This window comes from Bubalus kerabau, chromosome 1, assembly GCF_029407905.1.
Source record: "Bubalus kerabau isolate K-KA32 ecotype Philippines breed swamp buffalo chromosome 1, PCC_UOA_SB_1v2, whole genome shotgun sequence".
NCBI classification, from domain to species: Eukaryota; Metazoa; Chordata; class Mammalia; order Artiodactyla; family Bovidae; genus Bubalus; species Bubalus kerabau.
In genome coordinates, this window is record NC_073624.1 from 221,261,175 (window position 1) to 221,286,666 (window position 25,492).

General features: G+C 44.2%; 5 protein-coding genes across 5 annotated transcripts; all 5 read left to right on the plus strand.

Moving 5' to 3' along the window:
- The first annotated feature begins 1,386 nt into the window (after positions 1-1,386).
- On the plus strand, positions 1,387-5,048 carry LOC129633975 (protocadherin gamma-A2-like). The gene has a single exon (XM_055555918.1). It carries the CDS (start codon positions 1,712-1,714, stop codon positions 4,190-4,192), a length of 2,481 nt encoding a protein of 826 aa, XP_055411893.1. The 5' UTR covers positions 1,387-1,711; the 3' UTR covers positions 4,193-5,048.
- A 301-nt stretch (positions 5,049-5,349) lies between these two features.
- LOC129630113 (protocadherin gamma-A3-like) lies at positions 5,350-9,139 on the plus strand. The gene has a single exon (XM_055550493.1). The coding sequence runs from the start codon at positions 6,647-6,649 to the stop codon at positions 9,137-9,139; it is 2,493 nt and encodes an 830-aa protein (XP_055406468.1). The 5' UTR covers positions 5,350-6,646.
- A 2,387-nt stretch (positions 9,140-11,526) lies between these two features.
- Positions 11,527-14,355, plus strand: LOC129634118 (protocadherin gamma-B1-like). The gene has a single exon (XM_055556106.1). The coding sequence runs from the start codon at positions 11,917-11,919 to the stop codon at positions 14,353-14,355; it is 2,439 nt and encodes an 812-aa protein (XP_055412081.1). The 5' UTR covers positions 11,527-11,916.
- Positions 14,356-16,061: 1,706 nt separating this feature from the next.
- On the plus strand, positions 16,062-20,342 carry LOC129634115 (protocadherin gamma-A4-like). The gene has a single exon (XM_055556095.1). The coding sequence runs from the start codon at positions 16,433-16,435 to the stop codon at positions 18,878-18,880; it is 2,448 nt and encodes an 815-aa protein (XP_055412070.1). The 5' UTR covers positions 16,062-16,432; the 3' UTR covers positions 18,881-20,342.
- Positions 20,343-20,522: 180 nt separating this feature from the next.
- On the plus strand, positions 20,523-25,488 carry LOC129634032 (protocadherin gamma-B2-like). The gene has a single exon (XM_055556000.1). It carries the CDS (start codon positions 20,543-20,545, stop codon positions 23,192-23,194), a length of 2,652 nt encoding a protein of 883 aa, XP_055411975.1. The 5' UTR covers positions 20,523-20,542; the 3' UTR covers positions 23,195-25,488.
- The last annotated feature ends 4 nt before the right edge of the window (positions 25,489-25,492 follow it).

Below are 25,492 nucleotides of genomic sequence, written 5' to 3' on the forward strand. Positions count from 1 at the left end.
GAAACAGAAAAATCTTTAGAGAAACTGCAAATAAGGGATGTCAAGTGGTTACTTAATGAGACTCAAAAGTATCAAAAGAGTGTTGAAGAAAAAGTTTCAAGAAACAAAATAGAGGTTCTACTAGAAAACATGGTGAGTTGATAAGAATTGTTTCCAATAAATATTTCATCAGTGTTCTCAGAGGAATGGATTGAAAATGAGAAAAGTTCAACAGGGAAGAATTCAAAAGGCAAAAAGCATGAAATGAGACCAGAAGTGTGCAATCTTGCTGAAGAATTGATTCGAAGTCCTATCTACTGTGACTTGTGACTAAATGGGGTTTATTAATTATGGATGCAAAAATATTCCAATGTAAGAAAATCTAATATAAAACTTCATATGAAAAGATTAAAGATAAAAGCTGTTCATTTCAATAAAGGCATAATAAAGGTCTTGAGAATATTCAACACGTTTAAAATCTTTTAGCAAACTGAAAACTGAAGGAAATGTACTTAAACTGACAAAGAATATTTGTCAAAAACTTATAGAACTATCCAAAGCAATCTACAGATTCAATTCAATGGCTATCAAAATCCAATGCCTTTTTTATAAGTAGAAAAAAGTCTATCCCAAAATTCACGTGGGGTATCAAGGGACCTCAAATAGCCAAAACAGTCTTGGAAAAAGAACAAACCACCTTCAGTTTCCTTCATGTTTTTGCTGCCTCTCACTCCAAGCATTTGTACTAAGGTTCTAGAACACTACTCTAGCCTCTTTCTTGATTCAGTCATACCCTTTAGGAGCCAGGTTCAATCCTGTCCTTAAAAGTGTTTCTGACCACCCCTTCCACCCAGGCTGAATATCCTTCCTATGTATTTTCCCATTGCCCAGGGTTTCCAACCATCATAGCAGTTGTCATACTCTATTAAAATACTCCGTTTACTGTGTCCTCCCTTATCATGTAAATTCCCTTGAGAACTGGGACTGTGTTCATCAGGTGCACCAGTTCTGTCTACAGCATCAATCAGGCAAAGTGTCAGGCAAAGGTTAGTCACTCAATTAAGTGTCTGATAACTCAATAATTTAAATACAGGTTATGGAAAAAATACAGGTTTTGAAGTTCAATACTAAGCACAGAAATTTAAAATATATAACATTAGAATATAATGTAGCTAATGTTTTTAGATTAATCTTACTTTCTCCCAATATGGAATTAGAGGTTGAAGATGTTTGGTCTAAGGGCAGAGGCTACCTGATTAGTGCCTCCAAAGTTCAACAGTGCTTTCCTTGCTATCAAGATCACATTCATTCACACCATTCTTATTCATTCTGAAGAAAAAAAAAGACTCCTGACTTGAAAGAGCAATCTCTCAGGTATCTTAGAACTGTAAAATTCTTCAAAGCATCTGAAAGTGACAGGAGTAACACGAAGTAACTGGATTTGCCTGGGAGAATGCAGAAATTACTTAGGCCTCTGGGCGTCGCTGTTGACTATCTAAGAAGTAACCCCGAGCCATCCAATCCAAAATTACGATTTCCATAACACAAAGGGCTGGGCATTTGGCCCGCAAGGTTCGGGGCGGCAAAGAAATTCAGTCCAACAGCACACTAGTTCTCTCCACAAAGACCTGGGTCCCGTGAATGCTGGTCACCTCAGACCCTGAGGAATAAAGATTGGAATCCCGAGCTGGAGGCCGGAAGTTGCCTGGGAGAAAAGACTGCAGATCAAGAAATGGCGGCTCTGCTAAATTTGCCACATCGCCGAAGGTTTGTACTGCTGTGCCTTTTTTGGGCGGCCCTGTGGAAGGTTGGAGCTGGGCAGATGCGCTATTCAGTGCCAGAAGAGATAGAAAAAGGGTCATTCGTGGGCAATGTTGCCAAGGATCTCGGGCTAGAGCCTCTGGCACTGGCAGAGCGCGGAGCCCGCATCGTCTCCAGAGGTAGGACGCAGCTCTTCGCTCTGAACCCGCGAAACGGCAGCTTGGTCACCGCGGGCAGGATAGACCGGGAGGAGCTCTGCGCCCAGAGTGCGCGGTGTCTGGTGAGTTTTAACATACTCTTGGAAGATAAATTGAGTATTTATTCAGTAGAAGTGGAAATAAAAGATATTAACGATAATGCCCCTCGCTTTGGAGTAGAGGAAGTGGAGCTAAAAATTAGTGAAACGACTATGCCAGGATTCCGGATCCCTCTTAAGAGCGCGCATGATGCAGACGTCGGAGAGAACACTCTCCAAAAGTACGAAATTAATTCAAATGACCACTTCTCTCTGGACGTGCGAAGCGGGGTGGATGGTAACAAGTACCCGGAACTGGTGCTGGGACGCGCTCTCGACCGTGAGGAGGAGGCCGTACACTACCTCGTTCTCAAGGCTTTGGACGGGGGCGACCCTATCAGATCTGGCACCTCCCGCATCCGCGTGACGGTCTTGGATGTGAACGACAACGCTCCTGTTTTTACACAGCCCGAGTACCGTGTAAGTGTTCCAGAGAATACTCCCGTAGGCACACGGATACTTACAGTGACCGCCACTGATGCAGATGAGGGATACAATGCCCAGGTGACATATTTTCTGGAGAAAAACCCTGAAGAAACCCCAGAGGTATTTGAGCTTAAGTCATCATCTGGAGAAATAACAATCATAAAAAGCCTAGATTATGAGGATGCCAAATTCCATGAAATTGATATTGAAGCTCAGGATGGTCCGGGCCTTCTGACCAGAATGAAGGTCATTATCACAGTTCTGGACGTGAATGACAATGTCCCAGAATTCTACATGACATCTGCTACAAGCTCAGTTCCTGAAGATTCTCCTCCAGGAACCATAATCGCACTTTTCAATGTACATGACAGAGACTCTGGGCAGAATGCATTTATCACATGTTCACTCCCAGAGAACCTTCCTTTCAAATTAGAAAGGTCAGTGGACAATTACCACCGATTGGTTACAACTAGAGTCCTTGACAGAGAACAGTTTTCCTCTTACAACATCACTGTGACTGCTAAAGATGGAGGGAGCCCATCTCTATCCACAGATGCTTACATCTTGCTGCAGGTGACAGACATCAACGACAACCCTCCCACCTTTCCCCACACATCCTATTCTGCCTACATTCCTGAAAACAACCCCAGAGGTGCCTCCATCTTTTCCGTGATGGCCTGTGACCCCGACAGCAACGACAATGCCCATGTAACTTATAGCTTGGCTGAGGACACCCTTCAGAGTGCACCCCTGTCCTCCTACATCTCCATCAACTCTGACACTGGTGTCCTCTATGCACTGCGTTCCTTTGATTATGAGCAGTTCGGTGAACTTCAGTTATGGGTTACAGCACAGGATGGTGGGAATCCACCCCTCAGCACCAACGTGTCTGTGAACATATTCGTGCTGGACCAGAACGACAACACACCTGAGATTCTATACCCTGCCCTCCCCACGGACGGTTCCACGGGTGTGGAGTTGGCACCCCGCTCTGCAGAGCCTGGCTACCTGGTCACCAAGGTGGTGGCAGTGGACAGAGACTCAGGCCAGAACGCCTGGCTGTCCTACCGCCTGCTCAAGGCCAGCGAGCCAGGGCTTTTCGCCGTGGGGCTGCACACCGGTGAGGTGCGCACAGCGCGGGCCCTCCTGGACAGAGACGCGCTCAAGCAGAGCCTGGTGGTGGCGGTCCAGGACCACGGCCAGCCCCCTCTCTCAGCCACCGTCACGCTCACGGTGGCTGTGGCTGACAGCATCCCAGACATCCTGACTGACCTAGGCAGCCTGAAGCCCTCAGTGGACCCTGACGACTCAGGCCTCACACTCTACCTGGTGGTGGCGGTGGCCGCGGTCTCCTGTGTCTTCCTCGCCTTTGTCATTGTGCTACTGGCTCTCAGACTGCGGCACTGGCACACGTCGCATCTGCTCCAGGCTTCCGGCAGCGGGTTGGCTGGCGTGCCGGCGTCTCAGTTTGTGGGCGTGGACGGGGTGCGGGCTTTCCTGCAGACCTATTCGCACGAGGTCTCTCTCACCGCGGACTCTCGGGGGAGTCACATGATCTTCCCGCAGCCGAACTACGCGGACACGCTCATCAGCCAGGAGAGCTGTGAGAAAAAGGATTTTCTTTCAGAACCTCAATTTCTACCTGAAGATAAAGAAGAAACATGTTCTCAGGTAAACTCTCTTCCTAACATTCCTGTGAGTTACTTTGCTAAAAGACATAAATTTACCTAATTACTTAGCTGTCTCCACAGTTTACCATACCTTTTCTATTTCCCATATTTCTTTGTGGACATGTTCAATTTTTAAGAAATAGTCCTTATGAATTATTTCTCACTAGTTCTAAGTGATCACATGTTGTAACAGGGAAGAGGAGCTAGAATCATTGTGTCATTAGTATAAATTGGGAATTAGTAGCTGAAGATGATATTTAGGTTATCAAAAGAGCCTTAGGTTCAAGAGGGAGGGGTCATATGGATACCTGTGGCTGATTCATGTTGATGTATGGCAGAAACCAGCACAATATTGTAAAGCAATTATCCTCCAGTTAAAAAAAATTAATGCATTAACAACAACAACAAAAAAGAGCCTTAGGAACTGGGGTATCTGGTTTCTCCTACTTTCTTTCTCATCCCTTAGCAAACCATCCCAATCCACCCGAATCAACAGTTCTTTGTTAGATATATGAATGTTGACTTTTGTTTCCTCAAATATCTCCCTCTTTTAAAATTTAATACTTTTATGCTTTATATTTGTTTATGAATATTAATAAATACTGTAGTTGTTTGTTTTCATCTCAGTCTTTGTTTTTCCTTCAGTTTAGCAGTGAGATTACTCATATTTTTTTATTTGAATGATCTTCCCTATTAAAAGATGTGTTTAAGAATAGATACGCTTCACCATGTTTCAGGAAGGTATGTCATGCAATCTCTGTTTAGTTCAAAATGTCATTAGCCTCTAAAGTAGTTCTGTGTTCCTTTAAGAGTAATTGAGTTATCATTTGCTGTATTAATATAATACATGGTTTGTATAATAGTTAAGATGTGTCTGTTCCCTGTTACTTTTTATTTTTCTCATATGAGGAAACAACATTGCCTTTTTATCTTTAAAAATAATATATATCCTCAAGGGATTCAGAGACCATATCAAATAATTGCCCCTAAAGATTCTCCTTTTACATTTCTTGTCTCAAAGTTTCGTACTCATAGCAGCTGTTGAAAATGTTTCCAGTTCCTCCACCAACATCAGTCCCCCTTACAACCAAGTTTTCCTCACCATTCCTCTTCCCATGTTGGCTTTTAGTATGTTAGTTATATACTTAATAACAAAGAACAAAAAATACACTTCTGTGTAACTGAGATCATCTTTTATTTGGAAATAATCCTGTACTAAGTCATGTATATAATGGTGCCATCATTCTTTAAGATGTTGTGATTCTTTACTGTTTAAGGGCATCTGAGGGAAATTGTGTTATTACTATTACATCATTTTCTTTGAGATAAAGTTGGCACTCACTGTGGAATAATAGTACGAACTGGGGAAAATTGAAAACAAAGTTCCTTTTAGTGTATACAGTAACTCTTCCTGAAATAAATGCCTTATGCATAGCTGTATAATGCACCATGATTGAAGTGACAAATGAGTTCCTATTATTGTGCTTTGGAGAGGAAAACAAATACAGGAAAGGGGTTTCTGGAATACAAAACAAAAGTTTATCTCTACTAGTTTCAGTTTTGGTCCTTAAAAACATCTTCACACTCTAATTTTAGGCAAAACAGACTACTTTCAGTACCCTGAAGATCTGTGGTTTCTCTCTCACATCTAGGTATTGCCATATTCTTCTGTCTTATATCCAGGCCTTACCCCTCCGTGATCCATTCCTCTCAGGTTTCTTGGGAAAACCTTTGCTAACCTCCAAGGCCAGGTTGGAGGCCCTCTCATTGCCCTTGGCCTCTGATCTTATGTCAGTATCTCGCTGCACTATAATTCCTTGTTTGCTTTTATATCCTTATAACTCCATGAAGGAAGTAGCTGTGTTTGTATCGTTAAATCCCCAAGTATTGTCAGATACTCAATTATATATATGTTTAATGAATTAGTTAAATGAAAAATATTGAAACTAAAATGCCAAGCTATGAAGGACAGATTTCAAAAGGCATACCTTATAAATATGACTGATATTTCTGTGCAGTTCTTAAACTTTGAACATTTCATAACAGTAACTTCAGCGTGTTTGAAGCAATATTAGTGGCATTCAGGTTAATTCATGGATTATTAAGGAAGATACTTTAAATCTTTTGACATACAGCGATTCAGTTATGTGAAACAAAAACTGAGCCCATTATCTCTGAACAAAAAGAATTTCAGGTGCTTGGAAACTTAAAAATTTCTGACTTAGATTTGTCAGAGCGTGCAGTGAACGGTTATGCCTCTGAGCGTCGCTGTTCACCACTCAAGAAGGAAAACGCCGCTGAAGAGCTAGTCCTTTTCCTTGTTTCCAAAGAGCAGAGAACCAGCAAATCACACTCGGAAGATCTGAAGCTGCCTCAAAGCTCACCCCGTCAGTCAGCCAGCTCTGTGACCTATAAATTAGGCCCACGAAAGTCTTCGTTCCTTGAGAAAATAAGACTGAAGTCTGCCTTGGGAAACTGGAACCCAATTCAGAGAAAATAATTCACCAAAACGGAAATGACCAATTACCAGAGATTCAGAAAGTGCGGAGGACTGGCCCTGCTTTGCGTGCTTCTGGGGACGCTGTGCAAGACCGGATGCGGGCAGATCCGCTATTCGGTGTCAGAGGAGCTGGACAAAGGCTCCTTCGTGGGTAACATCGCCAAGGACCTGGGACTGGAGCCCCAGGAGCTGGCGGAGCGGGGAGTCCGCATCGTCTCCAGAGGTAGGACGCAGCTCTTTGCTCTGAACCCGCGAAGCGGCAGCTTGGTCACCGCGGACAGGATAGATCGGGAGGAGCTCTGCGCTCAGAGCCCACAGTGTCTGGTGAGTTTTAACATCCTGGTTGAAGACAAATTGAACATTTTTGAAGTAGAAATAGAAATTAAAGACCTTAATGACAATGCTCCTGATTTTCTGACGGAGGAATTGGAAATAAAAATTAGTGAACTAACAGTTCCTGGAACTCGATTTCCACTTAAGACTGCCTTTGACCCAGACATGGGCACGAACTCTCTGCTGAACTATCAGCTCAGCCCCAATGACTACTTCTCCCTGGCTGTGAAGAGTGTCACTGATGGGGCCAAGTATCCAGAGCTGGTGCTGCAGCGGGCTCTTGACCGGGAGGAAAAGAAAGTTCACCAACTTGTCCTCACTGCTTCTGATGGTGGTGACCCTGTCCACTCTGGCAACTTGGGCATCCAAGTGACAGTTCTAGATGCAAATGACAATCCACCAGTATTTACCCAGCCTGAGTATCGAGTAAGTGTTCAAGAGAACCTGCCGGTAGGCACTTGGCTGCTCACAGTGAATGCCACTGACCCTGATGAGGGATTCAATGCTCAAGTATCGTATGTACTAGATAAAATGCCTGGGAAAATCGCTCAGATTTTTAATCTCAACTCAGTGACTGGGGACTTATCGATATTAAAAAATATAGATTATGAGGATGCTACTTTCTATGAAATTAAAATAGAAGCACAAGATGGACCAGGTCTCCTTTCAAGAGCTAAGATTCTGGTCACAGTTCTGGATGTGAATGACAATGCCCCAGAAGTTACAATTACTTCTCTCACAGAATCAGTTCCAGAAGAGTCAACTGCTGGAAGGGAAATTGCCCTTATCGACGTGCATGATCGGGATTCCGGGCAAAATGGACAGGTCACAGTTTTTGTCCTGGGAAATATGCCATTTAATTTAGAAAAATCAATAAACCAATATTACCGCTTAGTGACCGCCAGATCTCTGGACCGTGAACAGGAGTCTCAATATAACATCACTCTGAGAGCTACAGATGGGGGTAGTCCGCCACTGTCCACAGACACACACATCACCCTGCATGTGGCAGACATCAACGACAACCCACCTGCTTTCACTCATGCCTCCTATTCTGCCTACATTGCTGAAAACAACCCCAGGGGAGCCTCCATCTTCTCTGTGACAGCCCAGGACCCTGACAGCATTGAGAATGCCCACATTACCTATGCACTGACTGAGGATATCATCCAAGGGGCACCTCTCTCCACCTACATCTCCATAAACTCAGACACTGGCGTCCTGTATGCTCTGCACTCCTTTGACTTTGAGCAGGTTAGAGACCTGCAGGTACTGGTGACTGCCAGTGACAGTGGGAACCCTCCACTCAGCAGCAACGTGTCTTTGAGCCTATTTGTGTTGGACCAGAATGACAACACACCTGAGATTCTATACCCTGCCCTCCCCACTGATGGTTCTACTGGTGTGGAGCTGGCACCCCGCTCCGCAGAGCCTGGCTACCTGGTCACCAAGGTGGTGGCAGTGGACAGAGACTCAGGACAGAACGCCTGGCTGTCCTACCGCCTGCTCAAGGCCAGTGACCCAGGGCTCTTCGCCGTGGGGCTGCACACGGGCGAGGTGCGCACAGCGCGGGCCCTGCTGGACAGAGATGTGCTCAAGCAGAGCCTGGTGGTGGCGGTCCAGGACCACGGCCAGCCCCCTCTCTCGGCCACGGTCACGCTCACGGTGGCTGTGGCTGACAGCATCCCAGACATCCTGACTGACCTAGGCAGCCTGAAGCCCTCAGTGGATCCTGACGACTCAGGCCTCACACTCTATCTGGTGGTGGCGGTGGCCGCGGTCTCCTGTGTCTTCCTCGCCTTTGTCATTGTGCTACTGGCTCTCAGACTGCGGCACTGGCACACGTCGCGTCTGTTCCAGGCTTCGGGCAGTGGGTTGGCTGGCGTGCCGGCGTCTCAGTTTGTGGGCGTGGACGGGGTGCGGGCTTTCCTGCAGACCTATTCGCACGAGGTCTCGCTCACCGCGGACTCAAGGAGGAGTCACGTGATCTTCCCGCAGCCGAACTACGCGGACACGCTCATCAGTCAAGAAAGCTGTGAGAAAAGCGAGCCTCTCTTGATAACTCAAGATTTACTGGTAATGAAAGGAGACCCCAACGAGCTCCAGGTGAGTTTCTTTCTTTCTTTTAATATTTTTAAGAACAGTTATGCCAATGTGGTTATTGTAAATTTTTAATACACATTTATTTGAAAATAAAGCAATAAAGTAGTCATTGGTTCTTTTGTTTAAATGTATTCCTCTCTTCTGGGATTGTGGTGGGGCTGCACTTCCTTGCCTGGTATAGCTGAGTGGGCCTAGTAAAGAAGTATGTGACTCTCTTCCCAGAGGAAGTCCTAGTTGTCATTTTAAGAATTATCAGATCTCTAACTTATTATTTGAAATTGTGACTGTGCCTCCTATCTAAGTCCTTGAATGACTGCAATGAAAGAAGAGCCCTGTGGTTGACTCAACATTGATTTGTATACCTGTGATAAGTAGATGTTTTTATTTTAAATCACTGTGATGATGAAGTTTGTCACTTCAGCCTACCTAGCCTATCCTGATAAACAAGTATATAGTGTTTTAGGCTCTAATAATATGATGCTTAACTCCTTCCAAGACAGACCAAACTGGATTCATCCTGATAACATAAAAACAATAGGGTAAAAAATATAGAGGTTTGTCAAATTCTTTTACCTGGCATGTAGTCCCTACTTGGTATACTTAAAGTGTGTGTATTTGTGTGTATCCATATGGATTTCAGCCTTTTCTCTGAAGGTGGGAAGCTCAATTGCCAAAACAGTTATGAGCCTTGGAGTGGCATTCCTTGTCCTTTGAGACAGATTATAAAATGTAAGGAGATATGTCTTAGCCTCTTTAAGAGATTTCCAGACCATCCATTTCAACCATGGAAACGGAGTCCTAAAACTTTCTTTTTAAATATTTCTATATTTATTTGACTGCACTGGGTCTTGGTCACAGCACTCAGGATCTTCAATCTTCCTTGTAGTATACGGGATCTAGTTCCCTTACCTGGTATCAAACCTGGCCTGCTGCATTGGGAGCTTGGAGTGTTAGCCACTGGAGCACCAGAGAAGTCCCAGGAGTCCTACAACTTTCTTGGGCTATAAATTGTTGACCCATTTTGAAATTTATGAAATTATTTTCACCCATAAAGTTACACCAGAGTCATCCAAAATTAGGCCTAAATAGATTTCATTAGATCTTAAACAAAGGAGTACATCTCTCCTTCAGTGTGTTATGAAGGCATACATTCAAAAGTGGGTGACGAAAGAGCCTGAACAAAATAGCTGAAAACAGAGAAGGGTGTAAGTCTCACTCAAACCTGCAAGTGCATTGTGGAAAAAAGGCACATTACCTTTGGAATATTTTTTAGGAAAAATCTTTATGATACTAATGTACCTTTCCTTGTAATGAGAAAAAATATTAAATGGCTAGGGCCACAGGAACTTTAGAGGTTCAAAGAGAATTTTCTAAGAATTTAATATAAAATATAACCTACACATATATTGGGAAAATACATAGAGTACAAAGGCATCTATTTGTATGGATAATAAGAGGTCTCAGACATGCCATTTTCACTAAAAAGGATGGGAGGGATTGGGGGCAGGGGAAGAAGGGGAGGACAGAGGATGAGATGGCTGGATGGCATCACTGACTAGATGGACGTGAATTTGAGTGAACTCTGGGAGTTGGTGATGGACAGGGAGGCCTGGTGTGCTGCGATTCATGGGTTCGCAAAGAGTCGGACACTACTGAGCGACTGAACTGACTGAACTGAACTGAAGACTTCATTACAATAAAAGGGGAGGAGGGTTTATAATAAAAGGAACAGAAAGTATCAAGACATGAACTAGGGCAAACAAGGGAAAGGATGTCTTAGGAAAACAATAATCTGTCTTGACTGGAATGTAAAAGGAGTATGGATTAGAGCTGCAGGGTAACAATAAATTTTTTGGTTGTGCATCTAATTTGGTAGTGCATTTGAAATAAAGGTGCTGTCTGTTTTACTTACCTAAGACTGGTTTAAGGATTATAGGTAAGTTTCAAAATGGGAGTGTCTAAGAACTTTCAATTCCTCTCAAAGATTTACCAGTGATCAAACTCATTACACTTATTAATGTATAAATTGACTGGAACTATTTGCATTAAGGAGTATTTGTGTATAAAATCATATAGTAAAAAAGCACTGATTTCATTAAAATAAATATACTTACACAATATTTAGTTTTATAAAAGCAAATGTATGCTCAAATACTAGATTGGTCTCTTTAACAAACTGTCACGCTCCTTTGTACTTAATGGGAAGGTTACATATACGTTAAAATACTGAACAATATAGTAAAATAAGTCTAGGATTTTTACTTTCTCTTTTTTCCAAAAATTAAATGTTTTTATCCACTAACAATAACCTAGTTAGTTACATCCATACTAGTCATGATACCAGTCATGCTAGTGTTTATAAATACAGTAGAATCACTGAAGATATTTTTGCCCTCCAAAATAAATAAATAAAAGCTGTATGCTTTATGGAAAATCTTTAATGAAGAAAGAAGAATAAAATGATGGCAACATTTAAAAGATGATGGAAATCTAGACAATATCAGATTTGAAGGGAAATTTTGAATAGTTTGTTCTTTCTAAAAAATAAAAAGACAAGATATATATTAATAGATTCAAGAGCTTACACTTTGAGGAATAGGTAGTTGGGTAATACGCAGTTTTCTCAGGCAACCTCCTGGGGCCGCTGTTGACCAAAGGGAAGATAAACGTTTTCAGTTCTGCAGGAGTGGCTGGCAGTGTTTTCTTTCTTGCTTTGTCCTGTACACATCGGAATGCAGACGCACCTTCTGCAAATTGTACCCTCAAATCACAGAAGTCCAGGGTGCTGTGTTGATTATTTAAACATTCCAGAGACATCTTGAAGAGCAGCTTCCCAGGGAGTTCAAGAAATGCTTAGGAGCTTCAGAAAAGATGAAACAATGAAAAGTCAGGTACTGTTTCTCTTCCTGCTGTCATTGTTGCGCGGGGCAATCTCCCAGCAGATCCAGTACTCTATTCCAGAGGAGCTGGACAAGGGCTCAAGGGTGGGGAACCTGGCCAAGGATCTAAGGCTCAGTGTCCAGGAGTTGCCAGCTCGAAAACTGCGGATTAGTGCAGAGGACTTTTTCAGCGTGAGAGCAGAGAATGGGAATTTGCTAGTGAGTGGCAGGATAGATCGAGAGAAGATTTGCGGGAGAAAATCTGAGTGTGCTGTAGAATTTGAAATGGTTGCGGACAATCCAATGACTATTTTCCATGTAAGTGTTGCAATTCAAGATATTAATGACAATGCACCATGTTTCATTGCAAAAAGTATTGACTTGGAAATCTCTGAGTTAGCCTTACCAGGGGTAAAATTCCCTCTGGATTCTGCACAAGATGCAGATGTAGAAAGTAACTCACTGAAGAAATATTTCATCAGCCACAATGAGCATTTCTCTCTGTCAACGAAGGAAAGTCCTGATGGAAGTAAATACCCAGAGTTACTGCTGGAAAAACCTCTGGACAGAGAACGGCAGAATTCCCACCATTTAATCCTGACTGCCATGGATGGTGGGGACCCACCTCTAAGTGGCACTACCCTGATCAGGATACAGGTCACTGATGCCAATGATAATGCTCCAGTGTTCAGCCAGGACACTTATAGGGTTAGCCTCCAAGAAAATGTGCCCTGGGGAACCTCCGTGCTGCAGGTGATGGCCACTGACCAGGACGAGGGCATTAATGCAGAAATCACCTATGCCTTCCTCAATGCCCCAGCAACTACCAGCCTCCTCTTCATTCTCAATCCAAATACTGGTGACATCACAACCAATGGTACATTGGACTTTGAAGAAACAAGTAGATATATGTTGGGTGTTGAAGCCAAAGATGGAGGAGTACACACGGCTCACTGTAATGTTCAGATTGAAATTGTTGATGAGAATGACAATGCCCCAGAGGTGACATTCATGTCCTTCTCTAACCAAATTCCTGAGGGCTCAGACCTGGGAACTGTAATACCCCTCATTAAAGTGCAAGACCAAGATTCTGAGCAAAATGGTTTGGTAACATGCTATGTTCAGGAAGAAGTTCCCTTCAAATTAGAATCCACCTCTAAGAATTACTACAAACTAGTGATTGATGGTGCTCTAGACCGAGAGCAGAAGGCAGAGTACAATGTCACCATCGCAGCCACTGACAAAGGCAAGCCTGCCCTTTCCTCCAGTACAAGCGTCATCCTATATATCCGCGATGTCAACGACAACGCTCCGGTTTTCCACCAGGCCTCCTACGTCGTCCACGTGCCAGAAAACAACCCTCCTGGAGCTTCCATCGCGCATGTCAGCGCCTCCGACCCTGACCTAGGGCCCAATGGCCGCGTCTCCTACTCCATCGTGGCCAGCGACCTGGAGCCGCGCGCGCTGTCGTCCTACGTGTCCTTGAACCCGCAGAGCGGCGTGGTGTTCGCGCAGCGCGCCTTCGACCACGAGCAGCTGCGTGCCTTCCAGCTGACACTGCAGGCCCGCGACTACGGCTCGCCAGAGCTCAGCGCCAACGTGAGCCTGCGCGTGCTGGTGGGCGACCGCAACGACAACGCGCCCAGGGTGCTGTACCCGGCGCTGGGGCCCGACGGCTCGGCGCTCTTCGACACGGTGCCCCGCGCCGCGCAGCCCGGCTATCTCGTCACCAAAGTGGTGGCGGTGGACGCCGATTCTGGACACAACGCCTGGCTGTCCTACCACGTGCTGCAGGCCAGCGAGCCCGGACTGTTCAGCGTGGGGCTGCGCACGGGCGAGGTGCGCACGGCGAGGGCCTTGGGCGACAGGGACGCGGCCCGCCAGCGCCTGCTGGTCGCTGTGCGCGATGGGGGACAGCCGCCCCTCTCGGCCACCGCCACGCTGCTCCTGGTTTTCGCCGACAGCCTGCAGGAGGCGCTGCCGGACCTCAGTGACCGCCCGGCACCCCCTGATCCCCAGGCTGAGCTGCAGTTTTACCTGGTGGTGGCCTTGGCCTTGATCTCGGTGCTTTTCCTCCTGGTGGTGATTCTGGCGGTCGCCCTGCACCTGCGACGCTCCTCCAGCCCTGCTGCTTGGGGCTGCTTTAAGCCTGGTCTCTGTGTCAAGTCTGCACCTGGGGTTCTCCCCCACTACAGTGAGGGAACATTGCCCTATTCCTACAATCTGTGCGTTGCTTCACAATCAGCTAAGACAGAATTTAATTTTCACAATGTGACCCTGGAAACGGCTCCCCCTGGGGATCTCCTAGGTGAAGATCCTAATATGGATATAGGTACCAGTAATGAAGACCCCCAAATCGCCTATGATTTCTCTTTTTCCCATCACGTGAGTTTTTGCAGACTTAATTAAATTTTATTGCTGTATTTTATTTTCAATAGTGCATCATTAGTTTTGGTCCTTGTTCACTGTTCTAGTGATGGTAGTGGGAGAGGAGGTATATTGGATGGGTTGAGATTGGTTTCTTGATTGCTCAGTCATCTTGATGGTTAATTATTACTGGTTGTTACTTCTCAATTTGCACTCTCGGCATGTCTATACATCAGCAAATCCTGCTAAAAACAGCTTTTTCTGTCACCGCCCTTAGTAATAGCACTGCCCCTACATAGTTGATGTGTAATATGCCTTTTTTCCAAGATTGTAAATATACTAACATTTCTTTCTTCTTAAGTTAAAATTTTTGTTCATCTTCATCAAATACATTTTAGTTGTTTATCTTTTTCTATGATGTATTAATATAACCTTCAATAATTAAGTCTCAGCACTTTTTTGCTTTATCATATGTAGCAAAGACTGACAGGTTTCATATTTGAATCACTAACTTTGGGTCTTTTTTCCCATTTTGTAAACTGTCAAGAGTAATTTTCTTGACCATCCTTAAATAATTAGTTTTTGTACCCTATCTACTTTGTCACTGCTATAATGAGGAATATAATGGACATTTTTTAGTATACTGAGACTTTTCCATAATTTTTTAACATAGACTTCTGATAAGTGAGTCAGATTTTTTTCAAAACATTTTATTTTACCTCCCAACCCCCAGAAAGTTGTGGGTTTTTTGAGGACTGTGAAAAATACCTTCAACCTACTCTCCAAAGTCAGAGAATTTTAAAAGCTCTGAATAATTAATGGAGTTTTGAGTCTGGTCAAAATTTATGAGTAATTTCTAGAAACTATTATGTGAGTAATAATTAAAGAACTGAGTACTTGCTGCTTTATCTCAAATTTTCTCAGATTAGTAAACTGCTCTAAGTATTCATTAATAAAGCTATAAAACATGCAATGATAATATATATAATTATTAAAATATTTCCTTTTTACCAATTATTTCTAAAATCAAAACTAAAGTTATAAGTAATAGTAAGATAATACCTTCTGGATGTGTCCTAATATGGAGAAGATCACTGAAACACCATATGCTCTTTATAGTGCTTCAGTTTAACTTTTCTTTTTACCTTTATTACTTCTTTTAACATCAGTTATTTATGCCTTGTTTTAGGTTTTGCAGCTTCATTAATGACTCGTTCGTTAAGCATTGAAAAATTATTCGAGTATATACTCAATGAAATGTACTATTCTAGAGTTTGAGGACTCACTGTGAATATGATCCTCACAGACATAACCTGTGGTCTCAAATCTTCTTATATAAAATCAATGAGCAAATATCCTTCCCAAAGCTATTATCATATTTGTCAAGCCCATTTGCAAAGGGATAAAACTAGCTCTTAAACAGTAGATATTTTCTAACAAGGGAATTAAAAACTTGCCCCAGATTTTAAAGGGTCAATCATGTGAGAAAACTTGTTTCTGTGTAGGTTGAGACTAGAACCCAGATCTCCAACTTCTTGGACACTGTCTTTTCAACTATTTATTCTTCTATTTTTCAAGTATAACCTTGCTTTGGGGGAGGGGTAAACATGTCCTTTTTGCAGTGCAAATTGAAATTGAGCTATGAGAATAATGCAACGAACTTAAAAGAGGTAGAAAAATTCTTCAAAAAAACTTGTCTCTGAAAAAAATTATCAGGCTTACTTACAGGAAGCTTTGGATCAATTATAGATTTTCACTGCAAATTAAACAGCAGATGTTTGGTTTTGATTATTTTGGAGAAAATTGAACACGGAAAAGAAATGGTGTACAAGAGATCCTTTCTTTACCAAGAATAGATTTGCAGTAACAGGTTAGGACTCTGAGTGTCGCTGTTCACCAATCGGGGGAAAAAAGAACCAGGAATTTAATCCGTACCACAAGATTTCTGCATCACAACGCACTGGCTTTGGGGTTTTAGAAAGCTTCTTCGAACTGGACCCCCGAGAGCTCCAACATCCAACGGTGAAAGTACCTTATCCTAGACCCCAAAGATCCTGGGAATCCCCAAGCCTCCACCAAGGAAACACCCAAGCGCAAGCTATTCCGCCGCGGGGCTGTCATGGCGTCTCCTCCTTTCTGCCCAAGATGCATCCGGCTAATCTGGATCTGTGTTCTCCTGGGGGCCCTGTGGAAAATCCGGGCCGAACAGATCCGCTACTCGGTGCCTGAGGAGATGGAAAAGGGCTCCTTCGTGGGCAACATCGCCAAGGACCTGGGGCTGGAGCCCCAGGAGCTGGCGAAGCGCGGAGTCCGCATCGTCTCCAGAGGTAGGACGCAGCTCTTTGCTCTGAACCCGCGAAGCGGCAGCTTGGTCACCGCGGGCAGGATAGATCGGGAGGAGCTCTGTGACAGATCTCCCAAGTGTGTAGTAAACCTAGAGATTCTCTTAGAAGACAAAGTGAAGATTTTTGGAGTTGAAGTGGAAATAATTGATGTTAATGATAATGCGCCCGACTTTGGGGCAGAGCAAAGGGAAATAAAAGTCGCTGAAAGTGAAAACCCTGGGACAAGGTTTCCTCTTCCTGAAGCTTTTGATCCGGATATAGGGATAAACTCCCTACAGGGTTACCAGCTCAGCTCGAATGTCCACTTCTCCCTAGACGTGCAAAGCGGAGCTGATGGGATTAAGTATCCTGAGCTGGTACTGGAGCACGCCCTGGACCGTGAGGAAGAGGCGGTTCACCACCTCATTTTGACCGCCTTTGACGGAGGCGACCCGGTTTACTCTGGCACTGCCAGGATTCTTGTAACACTTGTGGATACCAACGACAATGCCCCGGTATTCACTCAGCCCGAGTACCACATCAGTGTGCGGGAGAATGTGACGGTGGGCTCCAGGCTACTCACTGTAAAAGCCACTGATCCAGATGAAGGAGCCAATGGAGAAGTCACATATTCTTTCCGGAAAGTAAGAGATAAAATATCCCAGCTATTCCAGTTGAATTCTCTGACTGGGGACATAACGATATTGGGAGGTTTGGATTATGAGGACTCTGGATTCTATGATATAGATGTAGAAGCCCATGATGGACCTGGTCTCCGAGCCAGAAGTAAGGTACTGGTGACAATTCTGGATGTAAATGACAATGCTCCAGAAGTCACAGTTACATCTCTCACCAGCTCTATCCAAGAAACTTCTTCCCCAGGCACAGTAATTGCACTTTTCAATGTGCATGACAGTGATTCAGGAGAGAATGGCCTTGTCACGTGTTCCATTCTGGATAACCTGCCGTTCACACTTGAAAAGACCTATGGAAATTATTATCGGTTGTTGACACTCAGGGCTCTAGATAGGGAAGAGGTCTCAGAATATAACATCACTGTAACTGCCACTGACCACGGAACTCCGCCATTGTCTACAGAAACATACATCTCACTGAATGTGGCAGACGTCAATGACAATCCACCTGCCTTTTCTTATGCTTCCTACATGGCCTACATTCCAGAAAACAACCCCAGGGGAGCCTCCATCTTCTCTGTGACTGCCCATGACCCTGATAGTAACCAGAATTCAAGGGTCACTTACTCTCTGGCTGAGGACACACTGCAGGGGTCGCCTCTCTCCACCCACGTCTCTATAAACAAGGACACTGGAGTCATGTATGCTTTGCAGTCCTTTGACTATGAGCAAGTTAGAGACCTGCAGCTACTGGTGACTGCTACTGACAGCGGGGACCCACCCCTCAGCACCAACGTGTCTGTGAGCATATTTGTGCTGGACCAGAATGACAATGCACCCGAAATCCTATACCCCACCCTCCCCACTGATGGTTCTACTGGTGTGGAGCTGGCACCCCGCTCCGCAGAGCCTGGCTACCTGGTCACCAAGGTGGTGGCAGTGGACAGAGACTCGGGACAGAACGCCTGGCTGTCCTACCGTCTGCTCAAGGCCAGTGACCCAGGGCTCTTCGCGGTGGGGCTGCACACGGGCGAGGTGCGCACAGCGCGGGCCCTGCTGGACAGAGACGCGCTCAAGCAGAGCCTGGTGGTGGCGGTCCAGGACCACGGCCAGCCCCCTCTCTCGGCCACCGTCACGCTCACGGTGGCTGTGGCTGACAGCATCCCAGACATCCTGACTGACCTAGGCAGCCTGAAGCCCTCAGTGGATCCTGACGACTCAGGCCTCACACTCTATCTGGTGGTGGCGGTGGCCGCGGTCTCCTGTGTCTTCCTCGCCTTTGTCATTGTGCTACTGGCTCTCAGACTGCGGCACTGGCACACGTCGCGTCTGTTCCAGGCTTCGGGCAGTGGGTTGGCTGGCGTGCCGGCGTCTCAGTTTGTGGGCGTGGACGGGGTGCGGGCTTTCCTGCAGACCTATTCGCACGAGGTCTCGCTCACCGCGGACTCTCGGGGGAGTCACGTGATCTTCCCGCAGCCGAACTACGCGGACACGCTCATCAGTCGGGAGAGCTGTGAGAAAAGCGAGCCTCTCCTGATATCTCAAGATTTACTGGAAACAAAAGGAGAATCCAGTTTTAATCAGGTGAGTCAAATCTTGCCACCCTGAAACGTAGGGAGAGAACTCCATAAATGTCTCCAATTATATTTCATATATATATGTGTGTGTGTACATATATAGATCAATAAAACACTTTTTATTGTATTCTGTTGCTTTAAAGTGGAAAGACAGATGATTCTTCAGTAATGATCAGTAACAGTCACTACACCTAAAAGTTGTTATTTATCCTTTGTAATCTTCATTTGGTTACACTGTCAGTAGCAATTTCTTAATTTTATACTTGTAACATCTCACATCTTTAAAGCCATTATTCTTTAGGCATTACTGAAAGGATAGACTAGAATTGTGAAATAGGAAGCAATTGTGTAAATTCATATTAACACATTCTCTTGTATGAGGCTATTGTTTCATCTCTATTGAGTATTTTTAAATTTCCTCTTTACACCCTACTGTGTTTTGCTTGAAATTTGCTTCTCTTTCCTTTGAGACAGGTGTTTTCCATTATGATTAAACAATAACAACTTAAAAATATTGGAGAATATGTTTAAATTTTGGATATAACTTTCACAGGGATAATTTCTCAATCAGATTGGTACATTTCACATATTGTGATTTTACAGTTTGTGATGTGAAGTGACTATGTATGATTTCCTTGGTGCAGGTGATTGTCAAAAATATTACCCATTTAATTCCACTCATATTTAATAGATTGCAGAAGTGATTTTAATAACTTCTAAATTACCTATTATGGTATCACTGTGAGACCCTTTTTGATTTCTAAGGAAAGCTTAATTGGACTATGCCTCAATTAAGCTTAAGAAGAAGAGTTTGAGTTTCTAAATGCCTTTGTCTTCATGGGAAATTGTGGTGCAATCCATAGAGTAAAAGAAGAATGTGTATGATACATGTAACTGGCATGGGGAGTGGAAAAAGAAAATACTGATAATAAATGTATATTGAGAAGCAAATCATATGTGAGGAGAGATCATTTAAAAATAGTGAAGCTTAAAATATAATTTGGAAATATCAATTGTCCTGAGACTATGACAGACATATTTGGATTCTTGCATTTAAAATGCATTTCTAGAATCAGAATGATACTTTTTTTTTTCGGTGCCTAGGAGGTCGGTAGATTATTTATAACTAGTATAACATGAGAAATACATTGTTGTTTGAGTAGACATCGGGTTTCTTTTATAAAATAATATTTCTGGTTAAATTGTTGCACAATTATATGATGGGCTAGTACATAACTATAAGAAATTAAAAAATAGGAAACCTCTTTATGTACTACTGTCAGAAAATGTTATCTTCAAGACATAATGAGTGAAAGAAGCAAGATGTAGAACATGGAATAGTTTACTTCATTTTGTGTCTCCCTATAAAGGGAGAACATTTATAAAATTCTACTGAATGATAGAAAACACACTAACGGAATAATACACTAAAAACATAACACTGATTTCTCCTGAGAGAAATGTGTTGTTGAAAGAGAGGGAGAGCCTGGAAAACATGACATGTGTACCTTTTGAATCTGGAACTTTATGAATGTATGCCTATTTAAAAACAAATATTCCTTATAAGTTTTTTTTTTTTTTAAGGAGAAAAAAATAGTTTTTTGCAACACATTTAGAACACATTAGTGCAGTTTCTGGGAAAAACCTCTGGGCGTCGCTGTAGGTCAAAAGAAGGGAGAGAAGATAATCAGAGATGCATTTGGGAGCCTCTAAGAGGGTGACTTCCTGCTCAAACCAACCACACAGAGGAGGCCAGTACTGGTTTGGATACAAGAAACAAAAGCAGGAAAAAGTGATCCTACCCCGGATTTTGCCACCCCGGAGGGCTTATTTCTCCTCCCGACCAAGAAGCAGAGCAGCAGTGGAGGGAGACGGGATGAGGCTGAGCACTGAGACGAGCGGCCGGACGCGGTGGCGGCAGGTACTGTTACCGTTCCTGCTGTCTTTATTCCGCGGGGCTCTCCCAGACCAAATTCGCTACTCAATTCCCGAGGAGCTGGCCAAAAACTCGGTTGTAGGAAATCTTGCTAAAGATCTAGGGCTCAGTGTTCCGGACTTGTCGGCCAGGAAGCTGCGGATTAGCGCGGAGAAGGAATATTTCGTTGTAAAACCTGAAAGCGGTGAATTCCTTGTGAGTAACAGAATAGACCGAGAAGAGATTTGTGGTAAGAAGCCTCTGTGTGTTCTGGATTTCGATACTGTCGCCGAAAACCCACTTAATATTTTCCATGTAACAGTAATAGTAGAGGATATAAATGACAATACTCCGCTATTCAAACAGAGTAAGATTGATTTAAAAATTGGAGAATCCACTAAGCCAGGTAAAACATTTCCACTAGACCCGGCACTAGATTCGGATGCTGGTCCTAATTCACTGCAAAGATATTACCTTAATGACAATGAGTACTTTGATCTCAGAGAGATACAGACTCCAGATGGACGTAAATATCCTGAGCTGATTCTGAAACATTCTCTGGACAGAGAAGAGCAGAATTTTCATCAACTGCTACTGACAGCTGTAGACGGTGGGGACCCACCCCAGAGTGGCACCACCCAGATCCAAATCCAAGTTACAGATGCCAATGATAACCCCCCGGTGTTCAGCCAGGACGTGTACAGAGTCAGCCTGCAAGAGGGTGTGCCACCTGGCTTCTTAGTACTTCGAGTGACAGCCACCGATCAGGACGAAGGAGTCAACGCGGAGATCACCTACTCCTTTCATAATGTGGATGAACAAGTGAAACAGTTTTTTAACTTAAATCAAAGAACAGGAGAAATCACGTCAAATGATGATTTTGATTTTGAAATTGCTAATAGTTACATTCTCCGTATAGAAGCGAAAGATCCTGGAGATCTAGCAGCCCACTGCAGTGTCCAAGTAGAAATTCTTGATGAGAATGATTGTGCACCTGAAGTGATTGTGACTTCAGTATTTACTCCCCTACCAGAGGATTCACCACCAGGAACACTGATCGCCTTGATAAAAACTAAAGATAGAGACTCTGGAGAAAATGGGGAAGTTTACTGCCAAATTTTGGGAAAGGCCGAGTTTATATTGAAATCTTACTTGAAGAACTATTACAAGCTAACAACAGACAAGACCTTGGACCGAGAGGAGATCTCAAAATACAATATCACAGTAATGGCCACCGACAGAGGTAAGCCGCCCCTCTCCTCTAGTATAACCATCACCCTGCACATCGAAGATGTCAACGACAACACTCCAGTTTTCCACCAGGCCTCCTACGTGGTCCACGTGCCAGAAAACAACCCACCTGGAGCTTCCATCGCGCATGTCAGCGCCTCCGACCCTGACCTAGGGCCCAATAGCCATGTCTCCTACTCCATCGTGGCCAGCGACCTGGAGCCGCGCGCGCTGTCGTCCTACGTGTCCGTGAACCCGCAGAGTGGCGTGGTGTTCGCACAGCGCGCCTTCGACCACGAGCAGTTGCGCGCCTTCGAGCTGACGCTGCAGGCCCGCGACCACGGCTCGCCCGCGCTCAGCGCCAACGTGAGCCTGCGCGTGCTGGTGGGCGACCGCAACGACAACGCGCCCAGGGTGCTGTACCCGGCGCTGGGGCCCGACGGCTCGGCGCTCTTCGACACGGTGCCCCGCGCCGCGCAGCCCGGCTACCTGGTCACCAAGGTGGTGGCGGTGGACGCAGACTCTGGACACAACGCCTGGCTGTCCTACCACGTGCTGCAGGCCAGCGAGCCCGGACTGTTCAGCGTGGGGCTGCGCACGGGCGAGGTGCGCACGGCGAGGGCCTTGGGCGACAGGGACGCGGCCCGCCAGCGCCTGCTGGTCGCTGTGCGCGATGGGGGACAGCCGCCCCTCTCGGCCACCGCCACGCTGCTCCTGGTTTTCGCCGACAGCCTGCAGGAGGCGCTGCCGGACCTCAGTGACCGGCCCTCGCCGTCTGACCCCCAGGCTGAGCTGCAGTTTTACCTGGTGGTGGCCTTGGCCTTGATCTCGGTGCTTTTCCTCCTGGTGGTGATTCTGGCGGTCGCCCTGCACCTGCGACGCTCCTCCAGCCCTGCTGCTTGGGGCTGCTTTAAGCCTGGTCTCTGTGTCAAGTCTGCACCTGGGGTTCTCCCCCACTACAGTGAGGGAACATTGCCCTATTCCTACAATCTGTGCGTTGCCTCTCGATCAGCTAAGACGGAATTTAATTTTCTCAATATCACCCCAGAAGTGGTCCCCCCTCAGGATCTCCTCTGCGAAGATGCCTCTTGGGTGCCAAGTACTAATCATGGAGATTCTGGTGTCCCATTTGCCTCGGATACTATTTTAAAAGTGAGTTTTAATTCAATTCACTTATTTTGCGGTTTCAATGTTTCTTAACAAATCGCCTGAGTGGAGTAGAAGTCTTCAATTCATATTTCATTGTTTTGTAGGTAGAATTTAAGGGGTTTTTTTGTTTTTTGTTTTTTGTTTTGCCTAAACATCTTAGTCTTATTTAAGGAAATCTTTGACATAGGTTGCCTATCTTATGGAGAAGGCAGTGGCAACCCACTCCAGTACTCTTGCCTGGAAAATCCCATGGGTGGAGGGGAGGAGCCTGGTAGGCTACAGTCCATGGGGTTGTGAAGAGTCCGAGAGGACTGAGCGACTTCACTTTCACTTTTCACTTTCATGCCTTGGAGAAGGAAATGGCAACCCACTCCAGTGTTCTTGCCTGGAGAATCCCAGGGATGGGAGAGCCTGGTGGGCTGCCGTCTCTGGGGTCGCACAGAGCAACTTAGCAGCAGCAGCAGCAGCAGCCTATCTTATGGGTGGGATTTATTTATCCATGTGGGTGCTCAGTTGTTCAGTCGTGTCTAACTCTTGATGATTCTATGGATGTAGACCACCATGTTCTTCTGTCCTTGGGATTATCCTGGAATACTGGAGTAAGTTATGATTTCCTTCTCCAGGAGATCTTCCGGACCCTGGGATCGGACTCACACCTCTTGCATCTCCTGCATTGGCAGGCAGATTCTTTACCACTGAGCCACCTGGGAAGCCCCTTATTTACCCATAGTTACAAACTTTTCTACATAAGATACTTCGTTTTCTTCCTCATCTTTATGTTCCTTCCCTCTGGAAGTTTATAACTGTTGAGACCTTAAGCTCTTTGTTTTACCTTCAGAGTCTTTATATTAGTTTTATTCATTTTAGCTATGCTTCCTCTTAGAAGTATAGTACTTAAGAGTAAAGAGATCTCCCAATCTCACTAGTTTGGGAAACTGAGAACCCAAGAAAGAAGAATTTTACTCAATGATATGGCCTGTCAACAGCAGAGCATAGGTAGGACTGACATGAACACCAGCACTCTAAGCATCTTGACAAGCTAAGTGTCTTGGGATCCCAGATCTATATTAAAAGGTCATGCAAAGTTTGAGGTATGCAGTGTCTGCTAATAAGAATGTGTTTAATAAATGGGAGAAATGTTTTATCTGTCATGTACAGTAACAAATCGCTCTTTTGAAAAATCATACATTGAGAAAATTTTTGTGGCCTTTTCTCACACTGTTTACTTAAAACTTCATTTTTAAAATTTTATAGATATAAATGTAAAATACTTTTATTTTCTTCATTTTCCTGTGAGGTGTCTTTAAGTAAAAATTGCTCTCTCACTTAATGGACTCTCTGAAATCACCTTTCTTTTTAGTCATGACATATTTCTTTTTTGCTATCATATAAAGATGATAACATTAAATATCTGTCTTAATAGAAAGGCCACTTACTGCCTGCTCAATGATAAGTATCTGGACTTGTTTTTCTGTTTGGGTGATGAACTAAATCCTTTTCAACCACAATCACTATACTGATTTTCCCCAGGTGTCTGTAACTGTAAAACATCTAACTCCAATTTAGACATAGTAATTAGAAAATATAAATAACGCATAGTTAATTCAACTCAAACTCTCAATGTGATATAGTGTAGCTGCCGTGTTCTTAGTGTGAAAATCTTGAAACTTTCTCATAGACTTCAGAAGTAACAAAAAACAAAAAAACCCTAAAAACCCTTTATTTCCTCTGCATATGACAACTAATACAATTTGCATAATACAGTGGGCCTTTTTTCAAAGGTCTATTGAGAGCTAGGGTTGCTTTCTTGGTGTTCTTATGTACAAATGGGCATATTTTCATAAACATATCCTAATTAAAAATGAGATCTTAAAGCCTACAAAAACTTCTGATGTCCTAATTAGATGGGCTCAATATAAGTAAGTGAATAAAGGGCATAGGTTCAATGGCACATTAAATAAAACTTTCTAAAGAAGTAAAAAAAGAGAGGGAGAGGATATATGTATACTTATGGCTGATTTGTGTTGTATTTAGAAACTAACACAACACTGTAAAACAATTATTCTCCAAATAAAAAATTTTTTAAATAGTAAAAAGTGCAAATTCTCAGACCTAACTCCAGACGAACTGAATCAGCAGTTCTGGGCCCACCAGCATTTCCTTTCTAACAAGCTCTTGAGTGACTCTCCAGGTGACTTTCTCACAGGCAGAGGTGGGGAGAACCAATTCTGCCTGATCTCCAAACCACCCCTCACCCCAGACCAAAATCTATGTCTGGTCCCTTTCCAATCTATATGATGTGCATGGTTCATCAGAGTTTCTGCCATAAACCAAAGAAGAAGAAACCTG

Coding starts and splice junctions, on each gene's coding strand:
- LOC129634032 (XM_055556000.1), top strand. CDS start 20,543: ATGCATTTGGGAGCCTCTAAGAGGGTGACTTCCTGCTCAAACCAACCA.
- LOC129634115 (XM_055556095.1), top strand. CDS start 16,433: ATGGCGTCTCCTCCTTTCTGCCCAAGATGCATCCGGCTAATCTGGATC.
- LOC129630113 (XM_055550493.1), top strand. CDS start 6,647: ATGACCAATTACCAGAGATTCAGAAAGTGCGGAGGACTGGCCCTGCTT.
- LOC129633975 (XM_055555918.1), top strand. CDS start 1,712: ATGGCGGCTCTGCTAAATTTGCCACATCGCCGAAGGTTTGTACTGCTG.
- LOC129634118 (XM_055556106.1), top strand. CDS start 11,917: ATGCTTAGGAGCTTCAGAAAAGATGAAACAATGAAAAGTCAGGTACTG.